The 16,299-nt window shown below is 29.8% G+C and overlaps 2 protein-coding genes across 6 annotated transcripts in view; one reads left to right on the top strand and one right to left on the bottom strand.

Annotated features, from left to right (window-relative positions):
* LOC139086977 (rap1 GTPase-activating protein 1-like) overlaps window positions 1–8,415 on the top strand; it is a 94,767-nt gene extending 86,352 nt beyond the window's left edge. For all 4 annotated transcript variants that reach the window (XM_070635644.1, XM_070635643.1, XM_070635645.1 and 1 more), the window contains 3 exons: window positions 199–1,776; window positions 3,630–4,103; window positions 4,191–8,415. In XM_070635644.1, coding sequence (XP_070491745.1) covers window positions 199–1,776; window positions 3,630–4,103; window positions 4,191–4,349 — 2,211 coding nt within the window. In that variant the 3' untranslated portion in view covers window positions 4,350–8,415. The remainder of the gene's footprint in view (window positions 1–198; window positions 1,777–3,629; window positions 4,104–4,190) is intronic.
* Window positions 8,416–9,604: 1,189 nt separating this feature from the next.
* On the bottom strand, window positions 9,605–15,220 carry Hsp110 (heat shock protein 70Cb). Of its 2 annotated transcripts, XM_070635614.1 has the most exons (6): window positions 14,931–15,220; window positions 12,558–13,816; window positions 12,161–12,420; window positions 11,774–11,863; window positions 11,379–11,486; window positions 9,605–11,212 (listed from the first exon to the last, which is right to left on the bottom strand). In XM_070635614.1, the coding sequence occupies exons 1-6, from the start codon at window positions 15,035–15,037 to the stop codon at window positions 10,499–10,501; spliced, it is 2,538 nt and encodes an 845-aa protein (XP_070491715.1). In that variant the 5' UTR covers window positions 15,038–15,220; the 3' UTR covers window positions 9,605–10,498. The 2 variants fall into 2 exon arrangements, with proteins under 2 accessions (XP_070491715.1, XP_070491716.1); XM_070635615.1 differs by lacking the exon at window positions 11,774–11,863.
* Between the last annotated feature and the right edge of the window lie 1,079 nt (window positions 15,221–16,299).

Here is a 16,299-nt window from a genome sequence, read left to right as displayed (position 1 = left end):
GGAGAATAACTCAAATAGGAAATTCATTTTTTTGTTTCTTCATGCTCTGAAATTTTTATTGAACCAAATGAATCATTAAGCAAATCATGGATCTAAAAGCTTCAATATTTCAATATGCTCTGTATAATATTTAAATTAACCAAAAGTTTTATAACCCTGAAATTAATGTCAGTATTATATTTTTGTGTATATTCACAGGTAACACGTGATAATCACGACAATTATGATTCGCAGAACTATGGATCACAACAATACCAAGGAGTCTCATATTCGAGATATTCGACAAATACACCAATTAATTCACCACCGATGTCACCTGCAATGAATCATTATAATTCACAACATCAATACCAAAGTACAAGTACCAAATTACTATTGGAACAGATTTTAACTATGACAAGAAACCCTGAAAAATTACCAATGATTGTTAAACCGCCACATGGAGGTTATTGGATAGATTGTGGACAAATTGATGATGAGGATGAGATTGACTCAAATGGAAGCAGATTTAATGATAATAATAATAATAATGGTAAAATTAATGATAATGACGATAATGATGGTTCACAGAATCAGTTTGAGATAAAAATTGAGGCAAATGATTCAGCACGGTGTTACAGACTGCACTTTTACGGTCGTGAACATTCAAATTTAATTGGATTTGATGAGAATCATGGACCAGCGTTGATGTCAATAAAGCCTGAATTGATTGCAAATCAATCACATTTGAGAATTTTGTTGAGATTAAAGAGTGGAACAATGCACGAAATCATTCCAACGTCTTGCTTGGACGATAATGCAACACCAGTTAAAATTAGTCGACTATTAAATGAACAACTTCAAATTGATACATTTTTACCGATTGTATGTCCATTAGCGTCTAATTTAATTGCTGCATATGATGAGCATCAATTGGTTGTAAATTTTAAGTTTGGAGTTTTGTATCAGAAATTTGGACAGACAATTGAAGAGGAACTTTTTGGCAATAATGAGACATCAGCAGAATTTGATGAATTTTTAAATTTGATGGGTGAGAAAATCAAGTTAAAAGACCATAAAGGATATCGAGGTGGACTTGATATCCAAAATGGACACACTGGAGATGTTGCAATTTATGATGTTTTTCAAGATCGAGAGATCATGTTCCACGTGTCAACCTTACTTCCTTACACAAATGGTGATCCACAGCAACTACAAAGGAAGCGACACATCGGAAATGATATCGTCGCTATTGTCTTTCAAGAGAGAAATACACCATTTTCACCAGACATGATTGCATCTCATTTTCTACACGCATTCATTGTCATTCAACCATACTCGAACAAGTCTTATAAGATATCAGTTGCGGCTCGTGACGGTGTGCCATTTTTTGGACCTCCATTACCAAGAAATGGAATTATCAGCAAAAATAATCTCAAAGAATTTTTACTAACGAAGCTCATTAATGCCGAAAATGCTTGCTATAAAGCAGAAAAGTTTGCAAAACTCGAATATCGTACAAGATCATCACTTCTCGAGAATCTCGTTGAAGACTTAAAGGAAAAGACCAAAAATTTCTTAGGCAATGAAATTTTAATTCCGCCAATGTCACCAGCAAAAGATATAAGTCAAAAATCTGAAAATACCGGTGCAAGTCGATTTATTGACACTGTTAAGAAGGCTTTAATATCTCGTGTAAGATCACAATCAACGGCTGATGTTCCAAATAGTAACGTTTGTACGTTACCTAATGCCAAGAAAAATATAAACCAAATTAGCTTTGAAATTGAACAAAATGTAAGTAATATATCCATTTAATGAGTAAGTTGGTAGATGTGATTGACAAAAGCGCTTGTTCCTTTAATTAACCATTTTAAAATGTTAACAAAATTAACGGTCAAAAATAATTTGAAATTTAACGGTCGAAAAATATTTGAAAATTTAAGTTCAAAATTTAGCTTTCAAAAAAGATTGGAATTTAACCGACAAAAAATATTTGAAAACTAAAGTTCAATAAAAAATTCAAAATTTAACGGTCAAAAAATTAAAAAAATCTATTTTTAAGGACAAACAGAGCAGATCGGCCAACAAAGTGTCTTTGCCATCTCGACACAAACGCACAATCAACGGAAATGGGGAGAAATTTATTATTTCTCGGTATCTCAACGATAATAATGTGATATTGACACATTTACATACAAATGATGATTTTCTCTAATTAATTTTGGTCTTGAAAGTAAATTTGAAATTTTTTAAAGCCTTCCAGCCATTAAGAAAAAGATGTTATTTAAGATAGCATCATTATTTTCAAAATATATGAAAAAAAGTAGTGGTTCCAATTCCATTGTTACTCTGATTCTCAGAAAATTAGATTTTGGATAACTCACGTTCGTGTCGTTTGAGATTCAAGGTTTTTAAAAAAAAAAAAATTATGTGGCTGCGGAATAAGAAATATAAAAATAAAAAGTCAGTATATAGGCACATGAATCAGCACTCATAAATTTTTATTGTAACGAATAATGTCAATATTGCAATAAATTACACCAAATTCTGTGTATCTATCAAGTCTGCAAATATTTTGTTAGATTTCCGTGCTGAAAACACTAAATTTCAATATTTTATTATCATGGATGTCTATCATGTTTAACAATGAAAAGAAAGTTGTTTAATTTTCGTGTACATTGTACGACTCTTGAATTTTTATGACTGATATCCTTGATATTTATCAAGATTTATATACTTGTTAATGACTTAATATTATTATTATTATTGACGTCATAACTAAACAAGTTACAGACTTCAGGTTTTGATGATGAATGTTAAGTTAGTCATGGAAGTTTTTGAACTGTGAACTTTAATGAGCTGCTTGCTGAATTTTATTAAAGATTTTAGATATGAGTGAATGATTCCGTTAAAGAATGAATGTAAATTTTGAATTTAAATAATTTTAAAAAAACCGTTAATAAAAAATTTGAAAACATAAAGGTTCAAAATTTTGAATGTTTAAAAACCGTTACATTGATAAAAGTTCAAATTTTGAAAATTTGAATTCTTAAAAGCCGTTAAAGATCAAAGTTCAAAATTTAAATTCTTAAAACCCGTTAAAAAGTTTTAAGTTCAATTTTTTTAATTTTGAATTCCTAAAAACCGGTAAAAAGAAGATGGTTCAAAATTAATCATTTTGAATTCTGAAAAACCGTTAATAAAAGATGTTCAAATTAGAATTCTCAAAAACCGTTAAATTCTCCATAACTATTTTAACAATCAAAAATCAGCAATTTTAATACTCAACATTCCATAAAATCACAATCCATGCACAAATCGTGTCAAATTCACCACTAAAATGTTCCTCAATTAAAAATTTCACACTCAATTTCCGCAAAATAAAAAAAAAAAAAAAAAACTTAAATTGAGTAAAACAACTTCATTAATTGAATGAAGCTGAATGGAACCTCTAACTGCTAAATTACAACAAAATCTATTCTCGACATAAAATATTCATAGAAAGAAAGTGTTAATTACATTTTGCCAATTAGGGTTAATTTACGTCTTTTGTCAATCGCAGCTTTACCTTGAACAAGGCAAACAACTTTAATGAATAAAGCACAATAATCTGTAATTTAATTAATTTACAATTTACATCTTGACAGATTAACAGAGCACCATCATCAAAATCATCAAGTAATTTCTCATCATCAAGCTCATCAATGGCAACATTAGAAAAGAAATCACCAGGAACATCAAGTAAATTAATTCATCAGCAGTCACTACCAACACCTCATGCAACACATCATCACTTACAATCACAATTATCACAACCAACAAATGTACAAAATAATAATGATAAGAATCTCAAAAATAGTGAATCAATGCAAGTCTCAAATGAGCAACAAAGCGATAACTCAAGCTTATATAGTGTTGAATTAGAGACATTAAATGATGCTGAACATCGTTATATTGATAGTGATCCAGGTTTTGGTTCAATGTCATCATCAGAACAAGCACAAATGACAAGTCAACAAATGAGACATCAACAAGAGACACATCAGAAAGAGATCGATGACTTGAAGCAGGAAATTACGAAGCTAAAGTGTGATAAATTAGATTTGTTAAGACAGAATGTGGTAAGAGTGACACGATGACGTTAATGGAATGACTCATACGCATTTATTTTAACTTTTTTTATGTATTTTCTATTCGGGTATATACAGACATGTCAACGTGATATTAAGCGATTGAGAGAACGTGAGCTTTCCCTTCAGGGTGATTTGCAGGCATCAAGTATGGAAATTATGAGGCTTCGTGAGCTGATACAAGAGTGCACAACAACGACTAATGGAATCGAAAAAAATACAACAACAATGTTGTAAATTTATTAAATAATTTTTAATTTTGACTCTAATTTTTATTATAATTTAAGATTTTCACAATTTACATAATTTTATTATTATTAATGAATTAAGCCTTAATATAATTTTTATCAATCTGTACGAGAGAATACCTAAGAATTCAACGAATCAGGGTAATTTATTGCGATATCGAACCAAATAATTAAAGAAACTTAAAAAAATTAATATTATTTCAAATTTTTCCTTGTAAATTCTTTATTGTTTAATGATTATTTATGATTGAACATCTGTTTGGATGCTGTAAATTTTTTGTTAAATTTTGGAAATTTCTTTGGAATTTGTTGAGAGCATTGTTGGTTGTGACCGAATGTTATTTTTGAAGAATACATGTTCAATTTGTGGTCATATAATATGAATGGACATAGTTGCCAAGTGATTGACATTATCATATAGTTTCATATAAATTCAATCATTGGATGCAAGAGTTGCATACAATATTTGCATGCAATGTTGTTTAATAAAATTGAACCGTACAATTTCTTTAATATACAACTAGTGTACGGTTCCATGAACAATTACCGTTTATGAAAACTCAATCAATATAATTGAACATGCTCAATTTTATGAGCATACTTAACAGCACTCTTATTTACGTATAAGTGTATGCTTAGTAACTGTTATGGAAACTGTTATATGGTTCTCATATATGTTAACTGTTATAGGGATTTCTTACAAAAATAGTTCGTACAATTCTCAAGCGTTTTTTAGAAAACTCACAAATGTTACAAAAATCTCAAAACCCTACCAATTCTTTAAAAGCTGTTGTAGGTCTTTAAATCGAATACTAACTAAAATCCATGGATAATGAACTTCTCTAGTGGATCATCCCTTAATTTACATAATTCACCCACAAAAAAATCATCTGAATCTCAATTTCATCACAAAAATCAACATTCGCAAGAGATCCAAAATAAACAGTTCCAAAGCCTTCAACTCAACAATTTCCAGTTAAAAAAATAATAATAAAGTAATTTTAATGTTATTATTCATCATCCTTTAAAAAAGGCAATATTCGCTGTTAATCAAAATTACAAGAAACCTTTATAGAGATGAGCTGAAATAGCTATAAACTAATGACAATCGATTGTACATGTTTTTATTTCTTCTATAATTGCCTATTTATATTGATTTATAATGATATTTAAAAAGAATTGACTTCTTCTGTTTAGAATCAAAACAACTTTGTAAGAATGAATAAAATAAAAAAAAAATCTTAGATCAAAAATCATTGTTAGACTTTCTATAAAAAGAGGATTGTTCATAAATGACGTCTAGGCTATTTTTGAGGTGGGTTTTTTGAAACTTTAGGGACTTCATAAGAATTGTTCGGAAAATACGTAACGCTTGAGGGGGGTTATATGGTCTAGTATTATAGGATTCGGTTTTATACTCACGTTGTATTGAATGAACATTTTTCGTTCATAATGCGCTCATTTTAGGTACATACCGCGCATATTGTATGTGTGTAATGCGCAAATTTTATGTGCATAATGCGCATAGTTTATACATTTATTGCATAAAAGTGCTAGAATTTGTATAAAACTTGTAGCAATTGTATGCAATATTTGCAAACAAAATGCGCATACTTGCATGCAATTATCGAACCTGGTCAAATCTTAGCTCGTGATGTTGTTACAATGCGGTAGGGGTTAAGGTGCTCTTAAAATGCTATTTTTAGCATTACGTAATTTCCGTACTTTCCTACAGAAGTTCTTTTTGTAGAAACATTTTTTGATATTGACGATGAATTAGACGTCATTTATGAACAAACCCCAAACCAAATTGGTGGAATTAAAAAGGAAAAAAAAAATTAATAAAACAGAACAAAAATAAATATTTCATGGTATTAAATGTTATTATTGCTTTGCATATTCAACATTCCAATAAAATAATAAAAATGTATGAATTAAAAAAAATGAAATAAATATTTAATTTAATTGATCTAGACTTATTCTGATGAGATGATGTCACATGGTTGATGACTAATTCCTTCAACTGGTGTTTGATGATGATTGATAAATTTCGGAGAAGCACGCTAGATAATAAATTTCCCATGAAAAATAGTCACTAATTAGAGTGTAAACAAGCGATTACTTTTAAGCAGGCAAACCCAAAACGCTTACAATAAATTTAACTGTCTGTAATGGTCTTTGAGTTTCCGTGAATAAAAAAAAGCTGTTCAAATATAAATCTGATATCTGATATAAAGCTCATCTGTGTTTACATTTACATGCTATCAAGGTCAATGTTCTTTTCTCTTTTCAATACACATCATGGATAGAAAAGTACGGATGACCTTGATGATAATTTTCCATTGAAGTCAACCGATGAATTTCAGTTTTATTTTTCAATTAATGGTTCAATTAGGTATAAAAAGTGTGTTTTGATGTTACAAACGGAAATTACTCACCCGAAAAAACCTATTATTTATTATTATTAATTTTTGTAAGTATTGTTTGGATTTTTGAAAAATTTGATTGAGTTTTTAAAAAATTACAGAATAATTTATTATTCAGCCCTATTGCTTGCTGCTTGAAGTTAATTTAAAGAGATTTTCTAATATTAAAAAATTATCAAAACAAAGCAAATGTTTAAAAAGAAATTGTGAGGTTTTCGATTCAAATTTAAAGCTTATCAAGTTCAAAATTTGAATTTTTAGGATTCAAAATTTGAGCAAAAACTTTAAAATTGAACTTAAAAAGTTCAAAAATTGAGTTTATAATGATTCAAAATTTGAACTGAATAAATATCCAAATCTGAACTTAAAGGAATTTTGAGCTACAAAATCTCAAATTTTGAGCAACGAAAATTCAAAATTTTAAACTAAAAAGTTCAAAATTGTAACTCAGAAAATTCACTGTCGATCAATTTTTGAACTTAAACAATTTCAAATTCTAAAAATTCGTTAAAAATCATAAAACTTTATCTTATTTTCCTACAAAATTCGATTATTGCAAAAATCATTTCTTGTCCTTGACCTTTCTTTGGTGAGGCTTGATCAAATCTCTATTGCTGACTTATGCTTAACTCAACTTTATCAATCACCATGAAACTCAAAAATTCGTCCTCAAAATCATTTATTTAAGTTTTAAAAAAATTAAGCTGCTTTAAAAATCAAAAATTTTAATCTTTAAGAAAATTTAAACCTGACCAAAATTTAATTTTGTTAACTTTGTTGCTAAATTAGTAAAAAGTTTTCAATTCAATTGATGGTGCTGTAATTATTTCCTTTTTTGTAAACTTTTGCAAAAACAAGAAATGTTTTTTTCTATATTCATCATGATTTTAATTAAAGTTCACGAACTCATCATCATACCTAGTAGAATAATATAATGAAGAAGAAACAAAATAAAATAAAAGTATTACAAAATATTTTATAATGAAGAAAAATGAAAAAAAAAGAAAGAAGAACAAAGCATTAAGAGAGGAAAAAGTTTAAAATATCATTCACCCACGAGTAGACTTGCTTCTTTAAGAGAATATAAGAAAGAAGTAAAATAAAGGTAAAGCTACAAGTACATGCATATATATACTCGCATTACACATCACATAAAATGTCAATTTTGCAATGTAATTGAATGTTTTGTATGGATATATAGTCTTTTTTTTTGTTGATGCAATACGAACAGTAATAATAGTAAAATCCATAATATATCTATCCTATCATGTTAATTGCCTAACCATAAGAGAGAGATGGCCATACATTCATACACGAGTATGTAGCAAATGGAAAATCTGCACACAAATTTTGCAGTTGAATAAGTTTATATATCTCTTGAAAAATGGATGCAAACACAATAGGATGTATAGCAAAACTATGTCTGTTAATGTGTGAAATTATTAGTCATGATCATAATAGCTTTGTGTACAAGAAAAGCACTTAAAAACAGCACCATAGCTTATACATGTGAGATGATGAGGAATAAAAAAAAATATCTTTCTGTTAGTTCCTTACAGGGAATTATTTTATGTCATGTAGGATAGAAGTTCTGTACAGGGTAAAAAAAAGAACATAAAAAATATTTAATAAAACAAAAATTTTCTTCATAAATTATGAATGTAAAAATTGTTTTTAATTGAAAACCTTCCGAAATGAATTGTTTTTACAGATTTTGTGCATTGAAGTGGAATGAAATGAATATTGGGAAGGTAAAACAGGAAATTGAGATCAAAAATGTCGAACGGAAATTTAAATTTTGAAAAATTACTTTTTAACGGATTTTTAAGTTTCAAATATTGTAAACTGTTGTAGGGTTTTAATCAAAATTCAAATTTGTAATAACCGTTAAAATTGAATTAAAGCAATTGAATTGCAAATTCTAATCTAATCAAAGTAATTGCCAAGTATGTCAATGTTATAATTCCAATCAGTTCCAAGTATCGACAATAAAATGGAAAGCTCAAAACTTCATTCTGTTTTTTCGATTATTACTTAAACCGACATCAACAACCCCTTCATCCATTTCCTAGACAAAAATAAATCGAAATCATGCACAATAGGTAGGAAAAGTGTCGGTGTTTACGACGACCATGACTTTCCCAACCACAGACTTAAAAGGATTCATTGCACATAAAACGTAATCTGTAATAAAAAATTTTCTGTTTAGCTGTTTTTCGTTGACTGCCATTCCATTCAAGTCAATAGCTGTAAACAACGACATAAAGAAACATAAAAATGAATTTTCCTTTCTTTTTTTTGCTTAATACTTCCTTCGCACTTTTATTCTCTTCTTTTTAATATATTCTTTAATTTAAGGTTACATAAACAATTTTTTTTTTTCATGTGTAATTTTCATTTTATATTACATAAACAACAGGAAAGGATATAAATTATCAAATCAAATTCAAAAGTTGTATTTTCGCTGACTAATATGACGCAAAATGTTGATTCTCTGAAGGCTGAATAAATAAATGCTTTTCATTAAATAGTTTTTTTAGTTACATCAATTCAATTTTTTTTCACTTTTTACCTGGAATGACAATTTTTTTATAAGAATTTTTACATGATTTACTCATCACTTGAAAGTGTTTCACAGAAGGATATTCATTTTTAAGTCAGTGGTGCAAGCAGCTGTTTCATTTTGGATCAGTAAATCGTAAATCTAGATCTTAATTATTATACTTCTTACAGAAGTAAAGTGGCATTGTTGTTGTCAATAAGATCTTTGATATTCTGTCCTATCTTGAATGTCATTGAAAATAATTAAATCCTAGGATTAAAAATTAAATCTTCGGATTTATTTAAACCTAGATTAGTACAATTTTCAGGATACATTTTCAATAATTTATCTCCAAAATTTCCTTACTTCCTCAATTCTGAATCAAGACTATGCCAAAATTTAGTCAACAGCATACAACATCCTTTACATAATTTATCCTTTCCGTTTTCAAAAGAAGCATTTTAAACACCACTGAGCTTTAAATGTATCGCAAATGAGTTTCTGAATGAGTGAAAAAGATACACAAAATTAACGTGAGATGCGAAGGTATATGCTATACTGATATTCCCAAAAAGACTAATTAAATAAGAAGCGTGAAAAAAAAATCAATTCTGATACTATCTAAATTATTTAACGTAAATTTTCTGCATTTAATGTTATCATCGAGAGTCGAAAAAAGACGAGTGAGTCAAAGTAAGTTAGTTGTTGTGGATTCCCCATCCACACCCCATTGATTTCAATTAAGATACTTGAGAAAATTGGCAGAAATTGTTTTTTTCATATTAATTGATTTATCCCCAGTTAAATTACACCTCAATTATGTTTTGTTTATAATATGAATTACATTATTCAGGCTAAAATATTTCAAATGAATTTTTCTTGGTTTTACTCATCGATCTTTCGTAGCTCCGAAGCAGCTTATTAGAAAATAAAATAATTAATTATGTTTTTTTACGCGATAGTTTTTTGTGAAAAGGAATATATTTTTTTTAATGATTATTATCAAGAAAATCGATGAGTAGAAAAAGGTCATAAACGTCTATTAATTATTACTTCTTTACGATTAATGTTCTTGCTTTTTTTTTCTCATTCTGTCCAGTTAAAAAATTATTTCATTTGCGCTAAACAAATATTTTTTTTTTTTTGTATCCTAGATGAAAAAAAATTCATTTATTCTACATCCATACTATCATCCTTCAATTCTTTTTGTTCCGAACTTTGTTGTTGCTGTTGTTGGTCTTGATTCTGTTCTTGATTTGCACCATTTTGATTATTTTCAGCCTTTGTTGTTGTTGTTGGTGGTGGTGTTGGAGGTTTTGGTTTTGGTCTATTTAATACAGAATTAACGCATGTTGTTAATGTTTGATATTCATGTCGAATATCAGCAACTTTAACTGGCGGATCTTGTACTTTTCTTACAGTATTCAACTTTCCTCTTGCATCATCAAACCATTTTTGGGTTTTGTCAGCTTGTTCACTGATATTAAGCATTTCAGTTTCAGTTAAATGATCATATTTGGGCTCGCCTTTACGATATAATTCAACTGCTTTATAAGCCATTTGAATTGCATGACCGAGATCATTGAATGCTTGTGGATGTCCTTCATATTCATCATGTCTTACTTTAATTGGGTCAGTTTTTTGATGCAAATCACTAAGACGATTCTTATAGACCTCACGTTCACAGCACTCGCCATCTTCATACAACCAATTTTCTACATCATCTAATTGAATACAAATTTGATCGCGAATATCATCAGCAACGTATTCATAAAGATTTCCGCCTTCCTGTATTTTTCCACGAATATCGTAAACATATTCTTCTAATGCATTTCTGGCGTCGACTCGTTCCTTTTCTTGACGATCATTGCTGATCATTTTGCCCTGAAAAAAATAATTTTGGCCGTTAAAATTTTAGTTTCGTTAAAAATTTAAATTTACAAAGTTCGTTGAAAATATAAATTCAAAATTTCGTTAAAATTTCAAATTTATAAAACTCGTTACAACTTTTAGAAATTTAAAAATCAAAAATCGTTAAAATAGAACTCACCTCTTGTTCGAAGAATCGATCAAACTCGGTTTGCGAGTAGCCATGAGTACGGGAATTGATTGGCAATTCAATGATTTTATTAGACACCTTCTTCTTCTTTTTATCATCCTGTAGAAAAGAGAAAAAAGTATAAATTAATAATGTCAAAAGAGATCAACAAACTCATATAAAATGATTTAAACTAGTCTAAAACAGTGAGAACATAAAATAATAATAAAATATAATGAACTAAAAAGTTTTTGTCATTCTAAGGTGTCACACAAAATGTCAAGAAAGACAGAGAATAAATGATATAAAACGGAAGAGAACTAAGGCATAATTTTGTGAAAATAATGTATAAAGAACTAATATGCAGAAGTGATTAAAGGCTCACAAAAGCTAAAACAAAAACGTACCGAAGAGAACCATCTGCTGATACGATGTGTCCACCCTGTTTTTTCGTGCTCTTTTGTGGGACTTTTAATTTCGTCTTCACTGCTAGCACCCTATATATCAAGACATTGGATATTTAGTACAAGAATCTCGAGATTTTTTTGGACGAATTGTTTTTTTTTTTTTTTTTGGATAATTTTTAAGGTTTTTCTAGACAAAAAATTTTGCAACAAAACTATGTCAAAATAAAAAGTGATAGATATAGTTATCAGCAGGATGGTTATCTTCCAGAGACACCATTTTGTAATAATTACTAAATACGTTAGAGTTATTAAGGATATTAGGGTGTAAGCAAGACATTTTTTTCTCATTTTTATGTAAGTTTTGTGAGAGGAAAACACGCGACTTACATCAACTGACGTTGTGTCCATTGCTTCATTAGTTTGTTGTCCTTCTTGTGGTGCAGGCTCAGTTGGAGATGGTTGGGCATTTGTTTGCATTGCTTCGGCATCATTTGCACCATTCTGTTCAGCATCTTGGACTTCTTTTTTTTCGACCATTTGAGCGCTGGCAACAAGCAATAATCCATTGTGATTGATCCTTACTTTTACCTTTACTTCTTGAGCTTCTCCGCTAGCAGATGGTTTGACATCTTTCACTTGCCATTCACCTATAAATAAATTAAATTTTACAATATGATAATAACGAATATTAAAAATTTAAATTTCAAAACCTCACAAATTATTTGGATAACCAAACATTTGTAGGGTTTTGGTGTATTTGCATAAAATTAAAAAATGAACTTACCAATGAATGGATCGAGACAAGGTGATGGATTAGCATAGTAGAGAGTGATAGCAAATGGCTCGCGACGATACATTGTCAATAAGCGACTAAATGGAGCTGCGTGATGTGCTGGGAAAACTTCCATGTCTGTTCTTTGACCATTTTCATTGTCAAATGCAAGCATTACGGAATATGGTTGGATATCAGTGACACTAAAGTCGCGAACGCGGACAGCTGGTGACAAAATGGCGCATTGCAATGCACCGCCTCTTGATACAGCTTCGTCTTGATTCAACTGAGTACTTGGAGTTTTACCAAAAATTTGCTCTATAAGTTGCTTAACGGATGGAATTCTACTAGATCCACCCACAATTTCAACGGCATGGATATCCTCTAATGCCAATTTTGATTCTTCAAAGCAACGTCTCAAACAAGCTTCAACACGTTGTAATAAACTTGAACAGATCTGTTCCATATCAGTACGTTGAATTGCGGATGAGACATCAGTATCGTTCATAAAGCATTCAATACTTAATGGCAATTTAGTGCTATTGGCGCTCATTTGCTTCTTTAGCTTTTCAACTTCCGTCAAAAGACGAAGATAGGCTTTTTTATTCGTTCGAGGATCCATCTTGTATTTTGTAATGAATTCATTACTAAAATGATTTGCCAATGCGGAATCAAAGTCACGTCCACCAACAAGATCTGATGTTGATGCTAACATCTTCAATTTGCCTTTACTGAAAGCGCAAGCAGAAACTTGAATAGCACTGTGACCAAAGTCAACAAAGACAACATTTCGAGGTTTTTCATCTGGATTTGGCAAATCTTGCCTATAGAATCCATAGCTTAAAGCAGTTGCAGTTGTTTCATTCATTAATCTTAAACAGTTGAGTCCAGCAATGCCAGCAGCATCAAGTAATGCTTTTCGTTCAGCATTAGTAAAATAAGATGGAACAGTTATGACACAGTCATAAATTTGTGCCTGTAAAGCAACAGCCGCGTCAGTTTTGAGCTTTGTGAAGAGCATTGCCGTAATTTGTTCGGGTGTGAAGCTCTGTTCCTCTTCCATATAAGTCGCACAAATTCCAACACCGCCATCAGGACGTTCTTCAACACGATACGGCAACGATTTGATTTCTTGTTGAACAATCGGATCTTTAAACTTCCTTCCTAGCAAGTGCTTAAATCCACATATTGTGTTCTTCATATTTGTTACTTGCTGATTTTTTGCCGCTACGCCTAGCGTTCGATTTTTGCCGGTGAATGCGACACATGATCTAAAATAAAAGAATTGCACATTTATTATAATATTTTCATATTTCTATAATTAAGAAGAATGTGTGAAAAATAAATATTATTTTTGTGGCTAATTTTGTGTGCAACTTTCAATGGAAAGCTGGCACAACTCATAGTATGGCTATTGTCTTCAGTCAAAAGTTGCGTAAGCAAAGGTCACTTAGAAATTTACATACTTTTCAAATTTTAAATTTCCGTTATTTTGTAAAAAATTAAATAATTTATTTAAAGCTCCTTAATGACCACGTCTGTACTAGTTCACTTTTTTAGTAAAATATATATTAATATCGTCGTCATGAATTTCATGTAAACGAAATCAACCGCCCACAATTTAGTGAAAACATTAAGAGAGAAGATATATTTGGTACGTATGAGAATAATAAGAAGTGAAAAAAACTGAATCATCAGATTTTATAATAATTTCATTACGATCCGAATGACTGAATGACTTAAAAACATTATTCTCATGTAGTACAGTTGATAAAAGAAGGAAAATTTTCAATGAAAAGATTAAGGCGATTGATAGCACAAAAGAGATTGAGCATTTGATGCGACAAGTTTTGTAAGTTTCATGCATTATTACATATTCATCTTTGGCGAAAACGTAAAATCATCTTAAACAGTGACTTATAAGGACAAATATTGTGCATTTTTATTGCTCAAGGAGGTATGATGAACTCATTTCGAATCTGGATGTATGAATAAAATATAAAATGCACTTTTCACGACTTTTTATGAAATGTTGAAATCATAAATTATTAATTTTCAATTATTTTCATGAACAAATATCCATTTATGTATCAGCTTAGATCTGAAAAACTCATAAATTTTCCAATTATTTTAAGTGAATGAGAAGAATTTTCCGGAAGCATTCAAAACGTTTAAGTTGCTAACAAGTTATCCAGACTTTTCATGACTTAACAATAATCGATAACACTATGTATATATGTAATAGGGTCATGGAAACCTTTATGTTAGTCTAGTAAATTCTAGAATTTTTTTTTTTTGCAAACATAACCTCTCAACATACATAAAGAACAAAGAGCATTAGAATTGCGAAATAACATAAAAATTCACTTAGTTAATGATACTTACGGTGTTGCTCTTAAACTGTAATCATTTGCAATGGTCTCAATGCCTCCTGATTTTGCTACAGCAACATAACATGATTCGTTTCCAAAATCAATTCCAATTACACTCATTTTCCAATTTTTGCAGATTTATTTATCAATTTAACACTTAATTTCAATATGAAAGGCTTTCCCTAATTCACCGGATGCTCTTAAAATAATTAAATTACTTTTTAACCACTTTACTGCACTAATTCTGTAAAATAACTAATTTTTCGCGATCAGAAATTTTTTTGTGGTTTTTCTAAAGCGCTTTTGAATTTAACCTTTGTTTAAATATTTTTCGGCCGTTAAACTTATACCCCCATTTATATAGCTTTTGATTTTTCCAGTAATTTCTAGACGGTACGATTCGAAAATCGATGTTATATTTTCGAATATTTACATGTCTTTAATGACGGGTGGTGAAGTAATGAGTACTACTAATTGAGTATTTATACTTTAAATACTCGAAAAGAATTGAAAACAAAATCAAACGGCTTTATATTATTCAAAAACGGTTGCACAATTTTAAAAACATTTGTAATGTTTTAAATTTAATTTTTTTTGATTCCGTTATGTTATCATTTCAATTTTAAGTTTAATTAACATGTTGGTATTCATATCTACTTAATTATTAAATAACAGAAATTTTTTGATGGCATAACACATGTACGATTCCCAACTCGCTAAGTCACCCTCCATCTTCTCAGACATCTTTTGTTTACATTTTTCTCTTGACAATGTGCATCAAGTTTAATTAAATTTATCGCTAATACACCTAATATTAAGGTATTAAAATGAATTCCTTGTATAGAATATGTGCTAGAAATGCACTAAGATTAGTGTATCAAAGTGGACAAACAGCAAGAAGACAACAAGTTAATTTTTTAGCTCTTCAAAATCATCAATTGAGATCCAGTAGAGCTTTTTGTGCAAGTAGTTTAGGAAAAGTTGATGAAATTAAGAAGTTATACCTGCAATTCACATGCAAAAAGTGCGATGAGCGGAATTCATATATGATTAGTAAATTAGCGTATGAAAAAGGAGTAGTTATAGTCGAATGTCAGAAATGTAAGAATAATCATCTAATTGCTGATAATCTGAAGTGGTTTAGAGATCAGAACACAAATATCGAGGACCTACTTAGAGAACGAGGAGAAAAATTGTTGAACAAGACAAACTCAATAGAATTCATAGAAGACGAGGATAGACCGAAATAGAACTGAAAGGAACTAAATTATTTCACCATATTTCACAAGTTACTGTCTGGATTGCAGAACTTCATTTTGATCCAACTGAACGACTGTGATTCAAGCATACTGAAGGCTAATAAGTATCGAGTTAAGCACACA

Source organism: Chironomus tepperi, unplaced genomic scaffold (assembly GCF_022539635.2).
Source record: "Chironomus tepperi strain 1889 unplaced genomic scaffold, CSIRO-AGI_Ctep_v1 contig_93, whole genome shotgun sequence".
Classification (NCBI taxonomy): Eukaryota; Metazoa; Arthropoda; class Insecta; order Diptera; family Chironomidae; genus Chironomus; species Chironomus tepperi.
Note: the sequence above shows the minus strand (reverse complement) of the source record. Positions and strands in the feature narration are given on the sequence as shown.

Excerpts from the sequence above, each read along its gene's own strand:
- Hsp110 (XM_070635614.1), bottom strand. The coding sequence starts at position 15,037 with ATGAGTGTAATTGGAATTGATTTTGGAAACGAATCATGTTATGTTGCT. Across the intron at positions 12,421-12,557 it reads TTGTCTCGATCCATTCATTG|GTGAATGGCAAGTGAAAGAT; the intron begins GTAAGTTCATTT and ends ATTTATTTATAG. Across the intron at positions 11,864-12,160 it reads TGGACACAACGTCAGTTGAT|GGTGCTAGCAGTGAAGACGA; the intron begins GTAAGTCGCGTG and ends CTTGATATATAG.